The 19,379-nt window shown below is 40.0% G+C and overlaps 1 protein-coding gene across 6 annotated transcripts in view; it reads right to left on the bottom strand.

The window, feature by feature from the left end:
* LOC137277358 (E3 ubiquitin-protein ligase NEDD4-like) overlaps positions 1–19,379 on the bottom strand; it is a 77,654-nt gene that overhangs the window by 17,305 nt on the left and 40,970 nt on the right. For 3 of the 6 annotated variants that reach the window (XM_067809053.1, XM_067809055.1, XM_067809057.1), the window contains exons 3-10: positions 17,463–17,547; positions 8,877–8,915; positions 8,310–8,363; positions 4,097–4,209; positions 2,785–2,890; positions 2,249–2,454; positions 1,220–1,324; positions 816–972 (exon numbers count right to left, since the gene is read on the bottom strand). In XM_067809053.1, the coding sequence (XP_067665154.1) occupies positions 816–972; positions 1,220–1,324; positions 2,249–2,454; positions 2,785–2,890; positions 4,097–4,209; positions 8,310–8,363; positions 8,877–8,915; positions 17,463–17,547 (865 nt within the window). Of the gene's footprint in view, positions 1–815; positions 973–1,219; positions 1,325–2,248; positions 2,455–2,778; positions 2,891–4,096; positions 4,210–8,309; positions 8,364–8,876; positions 8,916–17,462; positions 17,548–19,379 lie in introns of all 6 variants that reach the window. The other 3 variants (XM_067809052.1, XM_067809054.1, XM_067809056.1) reach the window with 1 other exon arrangement.

The following is a 19,379-nucleotide window of genomic DNA, read 5'->3' as shown; positions in this document are numbered from 1 at the left end:
CCAACACACACCTGACAACCAGCATTCATATTCATGGGCTTTAACATCTGAACACGTACATGTTCACCTGTATCTTACCTTTGTCAGTCCCTCCCCAACACACACCTGACAACCAGCATTCATATTCATGGGCTTTAACATCTGAACACGTACATGTTCACCTGTATCTTACCTTTGTCAGTCCCTCCCCAACACACACCTGACAACCAGCATTCATATTCATGGGCTTTAACATCTGAACACGTACATGTTCACCTGTATCCACTGTTCACCAGTAGTATGTATAACTTTTATGCGACGCAACACACTATTATTGTAAATGAATACAAAATTGTTTTAGTTATTGTGCACACCAATCGTCTTAAAATATTGTATCGTACATTGTACATGGGCCTGTGGCATTCCTACTGAATAAAAGTTATACATACTGTTCACCTGTATCATATCTTCATCATAGCCTCCCCAACACACACCTGACAACCAGCATCCACATTCAAGGGCTCTTACATCTGCACACATACATGTTCACCTGTATCTTACCTTTGTCAGTCCCTCCCTAACACACACCTGACAACTAGCATCCACATTCAAGGGCTCTTACATCTGCACACATACATGTTCACCTGTATCTTGCCTTTGTCAGTCCCTCCCTCACACACACCTGACAACTAGCATCCACATTCAAGGGCTCTAACATCTGCACACATACATGTTCACCTGTATCTTATCTGTGTCAGTCCCTCCCCAACACATACCTGACTTCCAGGATGTGTCTGCAAGAGCCTTAACATCCCTGCTTGTAGTGTGTAACTTACCCTTTCTGTGCTTGTGCTTGTGGTTTCCGTCTCATCGCTGTTGGAGTGGACACTGATGGTGTCGTCCTGACTGATGTGACGTCGCTGCAGGTAGAGCTGAGCTGCCTCCATGCTGCGCTGACGATTCATCTCCTGTTCAGACACCTCAGTGATAGTGCTGCAATACAAGACAGCAGTCACTACAACCTATATACCAAGTACTAGCAACAGAATGGAGTACAGCTAGGCTCATCACATCCTCATACCTACAGCTAATCCCAACTAGAAAACATATATTCCAATAATGTTTCCTCATAAATTCTATCTGAATGTGTACGAAAGTATTGTTGTTGTAATCATATGCTGTGTATTTGATTCAGCGTGAACTGTCACTACGGACAGGTGTGGTATACCCCCGGACTCACTTGGTTGGGCGCTGCCACTGTGAAGAGCGTGAGGTGTGATTCACGTAGTAGGTCCTGCCATTGGCATCCATCCTCTCGGACCATCCTGTCGGCAGGCTTGAGCTGCTGAAATTCCCATTATCAGAACTGTAGTAGAAGTGATACATACAACCGTGTGATTCCTGCTGCTTACCATGACATTTACTTGACATATTGCCATACGAGCTTTGCCTATGTGTGCTCATATGCACTGTGCACTCAGAGACTTGGATTTAATGTCTCTGTGAATGGTGCTTAATACGGGATAATTTTGACCTAGTTTTTGCAATATTCCAACAATATCTCAGCGAGGAACACCAGACATGTGCTTCACGCATTCTATCCATGTGGGGAATCAAGCCCCATTTCACAAAGCTCTTGTCAGTTTAAGATCTCTTAACCTCTCCTGTAGCATTCGTACCTACCATACTGTAACATATTCGAAGTACAAATGTTACGAGAAAAGTTACGAGATCTTAGACTTCCATGAGCTTTGTGAAACAGGGCCTACATTTTTGGCATGACAAGTGAATGTTTTTACCACAAGACTACCACACCGCTCTGCTTCATGCCTGAGGAAAGCCAGTGAGATGCAGATTGTAGAGGTTCACTGTTATATGAAACCAACATGCAAAGGCTCAGCACTAACAAACCTGCGGTCAATCTGGGATTCAAACTAATGAGTAGCAGATCCCCTGACAAACAGAGACAGACAAAGTGTTTTACCTTAGACTGAAAGGTTATTGAGTGCACTAGTACTTAAAGGTGTGTATCACATTATCACATGCATGTCTATTCTGAAGAAAACGTCCTTGGAATGTTCTAAGGACTAAAGAAAATGTCCCCTGAACAACAAAAAGCACCAAAGCGTTATACTTCCTTGTCACACCACATCACCTGTGTCTGGTGTCACACTGCATGTTTGAATATTGTTTATTAATTAAATACAACCCTATCACACTGGTGTTGACACTTAACATATTTAATGTCTCTGTATACATATTGTATTACCTTGGTGACGGTCTTTCCCAGTGCGTGGTCCTGTCATTGTGATTGATGTAGTACTTCCTGCCCTGGGGGTCCCTCCTCTCCTCCCAGCCTGGGGGCAAGGGCTCTAGGTTCTCCCCATGGGCAGATGCTGTGGCACCCACGGTAGTGGGGCCTGATGCCCCTGCCTCATTGATTGCTGTCTCCATGTCCACCAGCTCCCAGCCAGGCTGTGCAAGAAATGCCTTTCATATATTCAATTAGAAATAGAGCCATGCTTGTTTCTCCCCAAGTGTCTGGTAAAATGAATTCTTGTTTATTTAGGAACAAACCCAGCTGAGAAAGTGTGCAGCAACTTGCAAATACACAGCATACAGTTGATGAGGACACATTTGGATAACATAATGGCCACATTTCAATCACAAGAGTCAAAACAAATAGTCAACTGTACTCTGAACAACTTTTTCTTAAAACATCAGACACTCAATCACACTTAAAATCCTGCTGTTTGAGTTTTTATTTGTAGTGAAATATGGTCAAAGGAAGGAACTTACACTTACCTCGTTGGTGGTTTGCCCAGACGCCTCATCATCAGCATTGGTGTCACCTTCGGTGGCAACATACGCCAAGTACAATATCAGGTGCCCTCTCACTCGGGAGCGGATACTGCAAGCAGTACAACTAGCTAGATCAAGGTCATACACGATGCTACCTGACTCAATACTATTCTTCACTCAGGAAATAATACACCTAATCTCCTCACTGTTATTTTCTCAAAACAAAATGCACATAGCCTGAAAATTATTCATTTCATAATGTTACCAGTCTCACTCATTCCTTTCTCAGATGTAAAACCAAGAGTCATCAGAAGATGACATATCCCCATGGCCCCTACATATTTGAAAGGACAAACCATTCGACAGTTGCTTATTGTGTTTTTAGACCAAGTCTGAATTGTTTCCATGGAATTCATGAAAATTATAGAAGCCATATATCTGTAATCAGAAAAAGTCACAATTTCAAGATCTGTCCCATTTATCTGCCAAGATCTGTTGAAAGATATGAAATGGTTTTCAAGCTGTGCTCCTAAAACGAAGTGAGCAACATGTTCATGGAACCGAGAAAATAAAACATCATAAAAACCTGTAAATAGCAAAAGGCACCACTTTGGGGTCTGCCACACATATCTACCAAATTTTACTGACAGATATTAAGAAGTTTATGAGTTCTGCCCCGGAAACGAAGCACATCCCTCCATTTTGAGACTATATCCAAAATATTTCCATTGAAACCCAGAAAATAAGAAATCACAAAAACCTGTACATAGCAAAAGGCACCACTTTGGAGTCTGCCACAGATATCTACCAAGTTTTGCAGAAAAATATTGTACGGTTTTTGAGTTCTCTGGAGAAAACGAAGCCCACCCCACCACTGGACTAACACCAAAATGTTCCATGGAAAAACGAAAAAAATAAAAATGCCAAAACTCTGAAAATAGCAAAAGGTAAAACTATAGGTTGACATTATTATATCTATCAAGTTTGGTCTAAAAATATTGAACGGTTTCTGAGTTATGCTCCGGAAACAAAATGATTACGGACAGATGAACAGACAGTCGACTAGATGTAATGCCTGGGGGATAACAATGCACCTAGTCCAACACCTGCTTGTTACTAAATTCACTTTAAATCAAATCATTTCATATACATGGGTTCCCCCTCATACATCTGCCCAGGAAACATGATTGATAAAACTGAGGGTGAGGGAGGGGGAGGTTCATCAGCCTCCTGACCAAACTAACATCTTGATATTGCAAGTATCATAAAATCTATATCACCATTAACTTAGACAGTGTGACAATGCATGGCTTACCTTCTAGGTCGGAGCATGAAGCTCTTGATGCCAATATCGCGTCCTGCCCTTTCTGTAGCCACGCCTGTGTGACTGAGTGGGATCTCCACAAGACCAAGGAAGTCATCCCTTGTCTGGAACAACGCAGCTTAAATCAGCACTGAATTTCCCATGGAAATGCAGCTTGCACAGTGAATAACTGCACTAAAATTAATTGTCGATGGTAACAAAAAGGGTTCAAGACAGAGAAGTCAACCAGTTATATCTAAATACACATGCACTTAGCATGAAATTCACATGCTGACTCAAATGCATGCTTTTCATGCTAACGTTCTGTCATGGTACAAGCGACTGAGGGGTATAACAAGAGTCATCAGAAAATGACATATCCCCCTGGCCCCCACATGTATGAAAGGACAAATAATCTGAGAGTTACTCATTGTTTTTTTTATTAAGTTTGAATTGGTTCCATAGAATTCATGAAAATTATAAGTGCCATATATCTGTAACCAGCAAAGTCACAATTTCAAGATCTAGCTCATATATCTGCCAAGATCTGTTGAAAGATATGAAATGATTTTCGAGTTGTGCTCTGGGAACGAAGCCCACCCCTCCATTTTGAGACTAAGACCGAAACGTTTCCATGGAAATCAAGAAAATAATACATCACAAAAACCTTTAAAAACCAAAAGGTACTACTTTGGGGTCTGCCACACATATCTAGAAAGTTTTACTAACAGATATTAAGAAGTTTCTAAGTTCTGCTCCGGAAACGAAACACACCTCGCACTTTGAGACTATGTCTGAAACAATTCCATGGAAACCAAGGAAATAATATATCACAAAAACCTGTAAATACCAAAAGGCACCTCCATAGGTTCAGACAGATATATCTACCAAGTTTTGCAGAAAAATATTGAACAGTTTTTGAGTTCTGCACCGGAAACGAAGCCCATCCCTCTATTATGAGATTAAGTCCGAAACATTTCCATGGAATCCAAGAAAATGATAAATCACAAAAACCTGTACATAGCAAAAGGCACCACTTCTGATTGATATATCTACCAAGTTTTGCAGAAAAATATTGAACGGTTTTTGAGCTCTGCTCCGGAAACGAAGCCCATCCCTCTATTATGAGATTAAGTCCCAAACGTTTCCACAGACACGGAGAAAATAATAAATCAGATAAAAAACGTAAATATCTAAAGGCACCACTTTGGGGTCTGCCACACATATCTACCAAGTAACACTGACAAATATTAAGAAGTTTATGAGTTCTGCCCCGGAAACGAAGCACATCCCTCCATTTTGAGACTATATCCAAAATATTTCCATTGAAACCCAGAAAATAAGAAATCACAAAAACCTGTACATAGCAAAAGGCACCACTTTGGAGTCTGCCACAGATATCTACCAAGTTTTGCAGAAAAATATTGTATGGTTTTTGAGTTCTCTGGAGAAAACAAAGCCCACCCCACCACTGGACTAACACCAAAATGTTCCATGGAAAAACGAAAAAAATAAAAATGCCAAAGTTCTGAAAATAGCAAAAGGTAAAACTATAGGTTGACATTATTATATCTATCCGGAAACAAAATGATTACGGACAGATGAACAGACAGTCGACTAGATGTAATGCCTGGGGGATAACAATGCACCTAGTCCAACACCTGCTTGTTACTAAATTCACTTTAAATCAAATCATTTCATATACATGGGTTCCCCCTCATACATCTGCCCCGGAAACATGATTGATAAAACTGAGGGTTAGAGTTTTGCAGAAAAATATTGTACGGTTTTTGAGTTCTCCGGAGGAAACGAAGCCCACCCCACCATAAGACTAACACCAAAATGTTCCATGGAAAAACAAAAAAAAATAAATGCCAAAAATCTATAAATAGCAAAAGGCACAACCATAGGCTGGGATTACTATATCTATCAACTTTGGTCTATAAATATTGAACGGTTTCTGAGTTATGCTCCGGAAACAAAATGATTAAGGACGGACGGACAGACGAGGCGTCAATTATATCTCCCTGCATTACATGCTGGGGGGATATAAAGGTGAAAAGAAGTATTCTCATTGCTTCCTTATCAACACATCAAGAAGTGAACAGTGCTGAAATTGAACTTGTTTGTACATGCCAAGTCGTAGGCTTTCTGAAAATAACAGATGGCTGATTATTGGTATGCATGAAGCTGGCTTATCCTGTCGCAGCATTGGCTCCAGATTGAATATCAATCTCACTGTCATTAGTCACCTTGTAAGCAAACATGGGGCCATTGGTTAAAATGATCATCTACGATCAGGTAGGCAGAGATGACTATGCCCTAGTTCGCATAATGAGATGCAGGCCCATGACAAATGCCAAAGATGTCTGGGAACAATAGACATTGGGTGTTAGTCTCTCAACCAGCACCATCCGAAGGAGGCTCAGGTCCACTGGATTCTGTGCACGTCGTCCTATCAAATGTCCCTTATTCACTTATAGACACAAGGCTCAACGTTCGGAGCGGTGAAATTAACGGCAAAGCCACAATCTGAGGACATGGCGCAGGATCCATTGGTCCGATGAAAGACGCTTTCTTCTTCGTGTTACTGATGGCTGTTAGCGGGTTTGGAGAAGGAATAATGAGGCTTATCAACAACAGATGATCCATGCAGCTGAACCCTTTGGCGGTGGCTCTGTAATGGTGTGGGGGTGTATCTCCTATGACTAAGCTGAATCTTAATACCCTTCAAGGGACACTCAATGGTCAGAGATACCAACAGGAAGTACTGGAAGTTGCTGTTGTCCCACATTTTGATAACCACCCCCTCGCCAGTCGGCCAGGATTTATGGACGATAATGCTAGGTCCCATTGTTCCAAAGCGGTTATCGCATACTTGTAGAACAACGCAGTTGACAGATTACCTTGGTCTGCGAGAAGCCCTGACCTCAACCCAAAAGAGCATTTATGGGACCATCTGGGGCATCAAGTTCAAGTAAGGGATCAAAAACTACAGGACTTAGCCCAGGCTCTTCATGAGGAATGGCAGAAGATTCCAATGATGCGCATTCGGCGTTTGATTTCCAGCATGAGGAGGAGAGTTGCAGCAGTTATCCGTGCAAAGGAAGGATACACATAATACCGATGTCACCATTACTGTTGGCTTAGGATTTAACAGTGAACGTTTTTTAAAACCTTTGTGTACGTTGGACCACAAGCATTATCTGTGTGACCAGAGTTTTAGACATGATTATTGATAACGTTTTTACCTGTCCCCATATGACCGTAAATAAATTACAGCCGAAAGCAGCAGCAGCGTTGGTAGTTGATGGATTGACACTTTAGATGATTCAGTTAACAAAATTATAACCATGTGTTTGTTTTCCATATCATGAATGACCAGCATGCTGTGTTAAACACAATCTTATAGCATGAAAATGGGTGGTGCTTAATTAATGCTCATGTGATACTAGGTCATCTCTTGTTTTCTGATCTCTTTATCAACATCAACATTCAAATGATATATGAGTGTCTAAAATCAGTTGAAAACTATTGTGCAAGATTAACTTCAAAGTGCCAATATTTTCCCTAGCAAGGTTGGAACTGCAACTCTAAGACTTGTAGGCAGACACTATTTAACGGCCACCGGACCGAGGAGGGAAGTGAGTCTTAAATTATCTATTTAGAGCTGCAGTCATTAAATTGATTTTACATGCATTTCAGTTATTGTTAGGTAGCTCTATTAAAGATTATCTACATTGTAATTATCCATCATTAACGGTATATAAATCAGGAAAAATACCTCTGTGCTGTTTTGGTATACAATGTAAAATCATCAGGGTCAGGAAATCCCTTCCCCTCTTCTGGTTTTACAATGTCTACGAAAACCATGGAGGCATGTTTTCACCTAGTTTTGATCACTCTTATATCCACACTATAACACTAAGCTCATCTTATATTCTAATATAAGGGTTTTGCTTAAAGACACCATGAATGACAGTCACGACAATTCCCAACAAGTGAAGGTCTTGGACAGAAACAGGAATCACAGACATGGTTCTGCCAGTAATGAAAGCATTAAGTGTTTTTGATGTAACACTGACATCTCCTACTACAGGAATGTAACCAGTCAGTTGCCAGTTTCAGTACTACAGCTGCAGCAATGCAACCAGTCAGTTGCTGGTTTCCCTTGCACAGCTGTAGCAATGTAACCAGCAAGTTTCTGGGTTTCATGGCTACTTACCACTCGGTTGGAATCAAACACCTCCAGCAGAACCACATTGTCTCGGGGGTTAACCTGAAGTAGTACACAATAAAACATTCAACACAGGAAGGACAAAAGATGACATTTAGAAGACTGAGATTAAATTGGGTTGAAAGCCAGTTCGAATGGCTGAAAATGAGGCGTATTGTAGGCAGTTCTGCAGAATCTACTCGGCCACCCAATACTGAAATGATACATCTATATAAATATTTAATGTTCGTAATTGACTGCATCTTAACAGATTGAGATATTACTTTCTTAAGCCAATGAGGAAAAATCCTTCATTCCTGTCTTCAAAAGTCCAACAACATCAACATGAGGCAATATTGAGACAGGTTGCATAGGGCTGGTGTGTCATCAATGGCCTGCATTGAGATAGGGTGTTCTAAGATGCAAATGGTTGCATATAGGAGTTTTGAGGCTTTGCAAAGAAATGAGACCAAATTCAAAGTATGAGACAAAATTAAGTAAAAGTTTCATTTGCTCAAACATCTTCAGGCAAAGGAAAATGAAAGAGAGATTACGTGCGATATACAGCAGACTTACCCGAAACACAAATTCCTCTTGCCATTTTGGGTTCAGTGTCTGTAAATAAAAATAACATAGTATTTGACAGGATGAAGTACACCTTGTTCTGTGAGTCAGCTAGTGGAGCCCTTAGACTTGGGCTTTCGTATAACTCATGACAATAAGACAATTACGCCACAGGTGTAGAATTCTGTCACATGTCACTAGTAACATTCATTTCACTGTTCTCACACCAACAAGACAACATGATACTGAATTAAGTGTAACACTTTGAAATCATAAAAGGACAATGAGAGTCATCAGAAGATGATATATCCGATGGTTCCCACACATTTGATAAGAACAAATCATCTGACAGCTACAGTACTACCACCAATTTCAAAGTCAAACGTGTTGGCATGGAAATGCCAAAACTGTTTTATTCAGAATTCCAAAACTACCAAAAGGCACCAGTAGAGCAGCAGAGCTATCTATGTGCCTGGTTTAGTGAAGTAATATTAAACGTTTTTCTGCTCCGGAAAAGATAGCGCTTCTCTCTCTCCCTATCACTCACTCATGCACACACGCACGCGCACACACATGCACGCACACATACAGAGCAATAATCTGTAAACAATGTAAGGCCCCACTTTAGGTTATGTTTGATATATCCCTAAAGTTGTGCAGGAAAATACTGAACGGCTTTTGAGTTCTGCTCCAGAAAGAAAACCTACCCCTTTTTGAGAATAAGTCCAAAATGTTTGAATAATAAAACTGAAAATAATAAAAATGACAAATATCTCTAAATACCTTAGGGTTCTGCTTGTTATGTCTACCAATTATCAAAATATTAAATGGTTTTTTAATTCTGTGATGGAAACAAAATGTTGACGGATGGACAGACGGACAAGGTGTTGACCATATTACCCAACATAACATGCAGAGGGGAATAAAAACACTACAAAATTAATGAGAATTAAAGTAATCCACTAATTTAGTAACCACAGTGTAAAACACTTTCACAGATACCGTATTAGATAACTAGTGCTCAAAATAACATCAGGCCATTAACAAAGGCTTGACCTCTGAAAAATGAAACACTTGAACTATGGACGAGTGACATAGAAGATGACTGACGACACAGAATACCTCTACAGCTAAAGTATTCCCCCTCCACCCTCTCCCAGTCCTGATGTAACAGCCTGCCCCATATACACTACGCTTATGTAACTTTCCTCTCGAACAGCACTCACCCACAGCTTTATTTTGTAAACTAGGTCAAATTTTTGAAAGTAGGTCACTGTGATAATGCATACAAGGTGTATGAAAGACCCGAGACCTGCCTGACTGACACTTATATGACAGTTTCACATAGCAAACACCTATGTTGACTCATTTGAAAAGGTACATGCAGCTTTGAGAGACAAGCCGCACCCACTCAATTGCACAATACAACTGAGACTGAAAACAGGAGTGTAACTGTTGTAAAATATGTGATACTATACGGATAAACATCTCAGGAAATAAGCACTGTTTCCCTTATTACTCTTGGAGACTGAGGAAGCTCAGTCTGATGTAGTTTTGAACAGTATTTCATTACATGTGATGTATGTCAACACCTGTTCCCAAACGCACAGGCTAACTGACATGCATTAGGCAAGGGTGACACATCTGTTTGGGATCAAATGAGAACGATGAACAATTACATAAATCGAAATATGGATGAGTGTACATAAGGCATATGATCCTGAAACCTCTGTACCCTACAGGACCTGAAATCTGACGTTTTTTGATCCATCAGAGAAAAAGTTGTTACACGGTTTTAATTTCACACTTCTACAAAGGGGTGACAAATGGCTGATGGAACAGCAGTTCAGGTGCAACTCAGCATAGCCTAGTTTGTTCAAACAGTTGTCTGTCATCCCTCCCTTACTTCACATAATTCTGATTCAGTTTTCAATACAAGGTGTAAACAGTAAAACACTGTTTGTATGAAAGCAAACTACTTGTTTACAATGTATCACACTGGCAATATGATACTGCTGACATTGCCCCAACAGGTTTTCAGGCCCAGCATATTTGGGTCAAAACATGTCCGATCCTCCCAACAGTCCTCCTAAGGTCTATGAAGAGACTACTGTGGTCTGGGTTGATTGGTTGTGAAAAGGTGGTATGCTGTTCATGTCATATGTCATAGGTTTGTCTGGCTCAGACTATATCATATATATATGTCACCATCTTATATTGTTAGACAAAAACCGATAACCAGCAAAGAGGGATGTATCTCGATTTGGTCACTGTGCAGGTAAAGACACTGCTTCCAAAGTTCCATATGCTCTTCGCACAGACACACTAACTGAAATCAGCATAAGGAACCAACACCACCAAACTGCTTCCATGCCTGAACTATATACCAAAATGTGTGTAAAAACCACGCACAAATTATAACAAAACTGACAAAAAAAATCTCTTTGTATGGAAGACTACAAGATTCTGAAGAAAGTAAGCACTGACACTCCCAGCTTCATTACTTCACATTTACAGGACCTGTGAAGATCCAGGTTATTATTCTTTTTCAGCAACCCATGCTTTTCAAAAAAGGTGACTAACTGGATTAGGTGTTCTTACTCACTGATTTGATTGACAAATGTCATCAGTTCCCAATTGCACAAAACAATGCTCATGATGTTGATCAGAGGATCGTCTGGTCCAAACTCAATTACTTACAAACCACAGCCATAAAGCTGGAATATTGCAGAGTGTGGCACTAAACAACAAACAATCCAATCTTATTTACTGATTCTGTAATATATGGAAATCAAAACGGTTTCAAGCTGCTTTCAGTTACCACTGGTTACCATTTACCATTGCTGTCCACTTTCCTACACTTTTGTGCTGAATCTGATCATTTGCTGTCATGCTGTGCAGCAAGTTGGGAGTGTAATGTATCTTTATATTCAATCTTCCATATCCACATTTTCATATTCCTCAAGCATTAGAAATCAACATACTGCAAGCTTGATGTACTTAAAGCGCAGTAATCTGCCAAATTATTCCAAACCTCCCAAAGTACATTTCAATTGCTTCATAAAAGCGGTCATCATTGATTACGCTGATAATTTTGTCAGTAAAAAATCACCCTGACAAAAAACAGGAAAGATATTTATACGTGATCCTGTTAGACAGTCTCAGCAATTCCACACTGCAACATATTAACAAGCCTCCTGTCAAGTAACCAAATGAAATCTCAATCTCTTGCATATTTGCCACAATTCAGTTGATGACTAATCATGAATATCTACAGTTTGTCAGTTGTCAAATGTATTCTGTTTCATCTGTCTACTTAGCACACATAATATGCCTATTCATAAGTGTCCTGATTAAAGCAGGATAAAGCCTGCAAGGCAATTTGTAAATCTCCCATATTTCGGTGGTGCTTATTGATTGATCCAGCTGTAGTTAGGTTACCACATGCTGCTTCAGTCTGCACTGCAAGGGCCTAAATCATTGCATATCAACTCACATTAAACATGTTTTATCTCCCACAATCAGTCGCCAACACAGCCACACAAGCAGTCCTTTTCTTGTTGCCTACAGTTTGGCCCTTCACAGTGAGTGAGTGAGTGAGTGAGTGAGTGAGTGAGTGAGTGAGTGATCTAAAGTTATATCATTGCATGTCAAGTTAATCTTGGCTAGGGCTTTCAGAAACAAAATGAGATTTATGTTATGAACCATTAAAGATACTGCTGTTAAAGAAGGGACAATACTTGATGTCCATAACTAAAATGCACACTGTAATGCAATTACTATCACTGAAAACATTTCAGTACAGTGAATCAGCTTTCTCAGCATCATGGAGATTGGACAGTACACCACACTAACTAATTTCTACTGGGAATCAAGGGAATCACATCCATTATGTAATGATCCACAACATATAGTCCAGGATCACTTTCTGCTTTCCTCCTATCTCAAACTATTGTTCAAACAGAAGTAAACCACTCTCAGAGTGAAACTTGGACATAAATACACAACATGTTGGCATACTAGCAAGCATCCTGATGTTCCCATTTTATAAATATTTCTGTGATCTGATTTCAAGCAAACAAACTGGCAAGTCACACTGTCCTAGAAAGATATCTTATCGCCATGGCCTTTGTTTCCAATGACACATATTCTTTGGGTGTTCCTGGCATACACACCTGGGGCAGGGTGGGGACTGAGGGAAACAGGTGGGTTTGGGGACTGAGGGAAACAGGTGGGCTAGGGGACAGGGTTTGGGGGACAGGGGCAGGGGTGGGGACTGAGGGAAACAGGTGGTTATGGGGACTGGGGTTGGGGGATAGGGGCAAGGGTGGGGACTGAGGGAAACAGGTGGGCTATGGGACTGGGGTTGGGGGATAGGGGCAAGGGTGGGGACTGAAGGAAACAGGTGGGCTAGGGGACTGAGGTTAGGGGTTGGGAGCAGTGGATGAGGACAAGGGGCACTGGGTTGGGGAGGTAGGGACACTAATGTGGTTTAAGGGACTGCAGTGGTACTTTGACAGAATGGTGAAGGCTTCAAGAGAGTGGTGGGACAAAGGAGATAGGGATGAGGTGAGGACAAGGAGACTGGGATGAGGTCTTCAAGACAGGGATGACGTCTAGGAGACATGAATGAGGTCCAGGACACAGGGATGAGGGCTACAAGACAATGATGAGGGCTAGGAGACAGGGATGAGGTCACGGAGACAGGGATGAGGTCAAGGAAGATATGAATGAGGTCTAGGAAACAGGGATGAAGGCTAGGAGGCAGGAATGAGGTCTAGAAAATAGGGATAAGGGATAGGAGACAGGCATGAGGGCACGGAAACAGGGATGAGAGCTAGGAGATATGAATGAGGTCTAGCAGACAGGAATGGGGTCAAGGAGACAGTGACGAGGTCTAGGAAACAGGGATGAGGGCCAAGAGACAGGGATGAAGGCTAGGATCTATGAATGAGGTAAAGGAGAGAGGAATAAGGGCTAGGAGACAGGAATGAGGTCAAGGAGAAAGGAATAAGAGCTAGGAGACAGGAATGAGGCCTAGGAGGCATTTGATGTATCTTCACACACCACATGTTCCCAGATCCAAAGGCTAAATTGACAGGAAGACACGGGTGAGGTCAAGGAGGCAGGAAGAGTGCTAGGAGACAGGATGGAGTCACAAAGAGATGAGGTCACAGGGACAGAGATGAGGTCTAGGAGGTAGGAATGAGGACCTGTAGACAGGGATGAGGTCAAGGAAACAAGGATGAGGTCTAGGAGGCAGGAACAGGGATGAGGGCCAGGAAACACCAGTGATGACAAGGTACAGTGGTGTGGGGTTGGGTACAGTGGTTCGAACAGGAAACAGTGACAAGGGCTAGGGAACAGTAGTGATAGGGCTTGAGGATGGTGGAACTGACTGGGAACTTGGCACAGTAACAATTAAAAACAAAAACAAACAAAACAACTCCTAGTTCAAATTAAATGATGTGGATCAATCTGATGATTGATGACTACCGTCATCATAATTGTTTCTAGTGTACACATGATATCACAGTCTGGATATTACAACTGTCAAGGTCAAGCGTTGTCATCGTCTGATCCAACAATATATGCAAGCCTCAGAAACTGCAGTGATGAATAGTTCACGCGCACTGGCGCCAGTTACTGGGTTCGCCTGACAGGGTTGATTCAATAGCCAGTGCACACTAATGTATAATACTTTCCATCAACACTCACGTTATTAGAATAATCATTTGTAACCATGGCAACAAAACAGGATCTACATCTTAACTACACATTACAATGGTTTCTGTTTCAGCACATTATTCAGGCTTCAGTGCAGTTATTCTTGCTATTCCAATGTTTACTTGCCCAATGTAAAGATTAATGAATGAAATGGATAAAAGTCATTGCCTATGTGTATCCTGCCTTAACACACCACCCATTCTGTAGAGCAAGAAGCAGACTAATACAGTGGTACAGCTAGTGCTGACCTATATAAACTACAATGTATCCTGAATAGGGAGGGGGGAGAAGGAGAATATATTAGAATAGAATAGAAAACAATAACCAACAAGTGACAGGGACTGACAGATGATCTTCCACGAGTTATATTAAATGCAGGGCTTCAAACAAATTTTTAAAAGCCACTTACCACTGGGCAAGTGACTTGTCCTGACTAATTTTCCACTTGCCCTCATTTAGGACATAATCATAAGTGATAAATAGCACAGAAAAGTAACTCTACTTTATTATTATTGTGAAATTTATCAGCCACATTTTGTGTAGATATGAAATGAAATTCAAGTTCATTTGCAGTTTGAAACCATAAGTGAACATTATCTAGCACTAGTAGCCCCCAGACAAGTAAGATGCCATTATTTGATTGCTCAAAATAAAAACTGACTTGTCCCGGGCATCAGGCGATGTGATTTACGTAATTAATTCTTTCAACACCAGTCAACCAGAGACACTTACTGCCATGACACCGAGTTCCCAGAGACTCTGAGGTCATAGATGGAGCCTATGTTTATCAAGGAAAATATTAGCTTGTAAAAAATTATTGCTACTACATGTCATACATTATTTGAAAGGAATAATCCTACTGTTAATGAATATGGATGAATATTTTTTATTACATTATTAAAATAATACAACTTTAATGTAAATAAGTTAATATTTAATAAAAATTCAAGATCACACAATTATAATGTCCTGATAAAACAAGAAATGCAGCGATTTCTTTTCCAATTGTTACATGTCATAGTATCCCATAACCATGTTCTATTGATATTTTCATGTGATCAGAAATTCATAATAAAAAGATTTAAAAATAATATGTATGGTTGTCTTTTTCTCAATGTCAGTGGCTTTCAGCTCTGTAACGCTATGCAACAATGGGAAACACACCTGTTTTGGAAGCTTTGTATGAATGACATGCGAGGCAATTCGTTTGATGACTGGTATCGTTTGGAAACTCTGAGCATCAACAATATCACTGTACGCTTGCCAAGAGTATTTTCACAGTTGTAGGAAGCAATTTCATTGGATATAGATTCGTTTCTAATAACGCTTTTCTTTCACATTCCACAATGATGAACGTGATTGGTCAAAATTATGCACGTGACCTAAGATAGCTAATCATATTGCTGCAATGGATACCATCCTTTTCGATTCAGATGAACGTTTTGGGTAAGTAAAATCACACTTTTCTGAACATGTTCTACAAAAAATCACCACCCATACGTACATTATAGAACTTAGTGGACATATTGTTCCAGGTTATGACCAGTGACAAAAATGTTTCATGCATATATTTTAGCATCAAACATCATGTTCCAGCACGAAGTTCCAGGCGACAAAAGCCGAGATGTCACTTGAATTACATTACAATATCGCTAAAAACGATGGAAATAGTAAGTTTTAATGTATGTTTGACAACTTTTATGAGTACTGATTACATATTTCAGGTTCTTCAGTTTGTGTAATTATTATCTCAAAACATTGTTATTTTACTCTTGGACAACTTTGAAGTGGTCCCATTGCTGAAGCATGTGTCCGAGAATTATGGTTTTATAAAAACACTGCAAAATTGTTTAGAATTCTAATCCTGTCGATAAAATATGGTCATTTGAAATCTGACAGGCTTTTTTAGATAATGTGAGAAGTGATATATTTGATAAAAGAATAAGTTAGTCAGGTTCCACACATTACATACCCAAGGCTCCAGATAATTTTTCAACATGAGTGCGTATACCTTATTTTTTCAGTATGAGAGTACTTTGAAAAGTTAGAGTACTGAAAGGAACTTAATGGTGTGAAGGTAATCTAGTGTTTCGTTTCACCACAACATTGCTACTCTTGAGTAAACAGGTCAATAAACAATAAAGCAAAACTTTTTTTAATAAATACATCTGTCAATGATTCTAAGACCATACACCATTGCTGTGGTGTGTATCTAATACGTTTTCTAATTTTTTTCCTAACGTATCTTGCAGATTTTTTAGCCTTAGACACCGATACGGCCCTTATCTGGAGCCCTGTATATTATTTGATGCGACTACTGCCTGGCCAGTACACCGGCCTATGGTGTCAAGGGACTGACGTCTTGGCCGGTTTTCCGGCCTGTGGTGTTGAACGGGTTAATACAATGAAGGAAAGACAATTTGTCATTCAAAGTCACAAATTGGCTTTTGTTATTACCCCTGTCAGTTTTCAATCTGCAAAACGCTAAAATGAAAACAGCAGCTTGTCTATGAGGAAACCAAGGTGTAAGCTCCCGAGAGACTTACAGGAAAAATAGTACCCTACATCTTCTTTCCCGTATGGGTAATAATCCATTATACCTCTCAACAAAACTTTCACTGACTTGTTGTTCACTGACTGGAACATGTGACAAATACAAACTTGATGTAGCTGTATCACTTGTCGTACATGTTGTTTTATCCATCACTTGTTTGCTTCTAATTTAGAAGCTGAACAAAACCTAACAGTAACACTAGTCATATGATGGCCCATATATCCTTCATGGTATTGCCACAACTATAAATATAATACCGTCTTTCACAACAAGAAAGTTTACTGTTTGCAGGTTTGAAACTGAAGCATGAGACTTACCTTCTTAATAACCTTTGTCTGTTTTGTATCAATAAGACCATCTTCTCTGTCTCCTCTGAACAGTGACAAGCGCACATAGGGATCGCTGAAACATATGAACACATATCACTGACAAAACCTTCCTCACTGTCTCTTCTGGAAGTGGAAGGAAACTAATGCACATAGAGATGACTGCAACAAAATAACATGGTCAAAGACCCTGAAACAAATACATTCCATCTCTTATGATTCAATAATACTTAGAGAGACTGGATGACTGCAGTTCCTCAACAATCACATTTTTGTACAATGCTCTCATTCAGAGACTATATGTTGCTCTACAGGAACCTGGTAGAAATGAGCAGGCAGCTGCAATTTTACACTCCAGGTTTGTATGACATTGTGTATATTTTGTCCCATGTATCTGGATATTCATCGTACCTCACACATAAATATGGCTTTCTGATTGAATAAGCCAATCAATGTACACAGTTTACAAGGGAGTAACACTAACAGTTTCCATGTTAATCCCTGAGTGAGTGAGTGAGTGAGTTCTACGCTGCACTCAGCAATATTCCAGCTACATGGCGGCGGTCTGTAAATAATCGAGTCTGGACCAGACAATCCAGTGATCAACAACATGAGCATCGATCTGCGCAATTGGGAACCACATGACCTACTACAATGACACTTGTTTCATCTGGACATGCTCGTTAATAGTAAATAATACTGACACATAACCTAATACAATGATACTTGTTCTATTTGCACATGTACATTAATACTGACACATGACCTAATACAATGTGGTAGACAGTTCCATCAAATGTTTGATCTTCAGGAGCCATATGATTCTCAATATGGACACTTAAACATGGCACATGTGCCAGCTAAAAACATTCTTAATCATACAGGTATGACTGTATCACCTCACACCATGATTGGGGTTTAAATGTTTGACCCACATGGGGATCAAGCCTAGTACTTCACGGTCATCAATCAACTTCATCTAGATTAAACACTGATACAGCCAACATACATGTTCAGCAGAAAGTAACCAACACAAATTAGAGAATAACCAACAAGCAAAAAGGAATCATAGATATCCGCTAAAAGCAAATTAATCCTGTCAGTACACAGGCCTGGCTTTAACATTCAACCGTATTTCACAAGGGACACAAAATTCTGTTCTTTTATTTTTACCCATAGTGTTTTTGACCAGAAAATGCAGAGATTGCTAACTGATCCATATTTATAATGCTCCCCATATACATATAGGCTACTGATCCATATTTATAATGCTCCCCATATACATATAGGCTACTGATCCATATTTATAATGCTCCCCATAAACATATAGGCTACTGAGCCATATTTATAATGCTCCCCATATACATATAGGCTACTGAGCCATATTTATAATGCTCCCCATATACATATAGGCTACTGAGCCATATTTATAATGCTCCCCATATACATATAGGCTACTGAGCCATATTTATCCACATATTCATGATACTGACCTAACTAATATTTTTTTTCATTTTATGATTGGTTTGGGGAACCTGTTTGTTCCTTTGGCTGCAGTATGTTATGTTAGGTGCTTCTATAGCAATGACATGAGATTTTGTTTCATAAAGCTGCTTATACTTAAATCTAATTTACATCCATGCAAATATGCATTTGTTTTCTTGAGCTCTGTCTCTGCATACAACTGTCTGTATCTCCTTCAGCAATCAATAATGCCACCTATTATCTACAGCCCTGAGTTCTTATGAGTGTGATGTCACATTTTGGATTGTTTCACAAAACTAGCAATAACAATGCAACAATTGCCAGGAACTGGCCAATCAGAATGAATAAACAAGCGGGGAAATGCTCATTCAGCACTGGCAGCATGTACACTGACATTTAGTCCCACTTGGAATGGATAATGCT

This window comes from Haliotis asinina, chromosome 3 (genome assembly GCF_037392515.1).
Source record: "Haliotis asinina isolate JCU_RB_2024 chromosome 3, JCU_Hal_asi_v2, whole genome shotgun sequence".
NCBI lineage: Eukaryota > Metazoa > Mollusca > Gastropoda > Lepetellida > Haliotidae > Haliotis > Haliotis asinina.
This window is presented reverse-complemented; position numbering and strand designations above follow the sequence as displayed.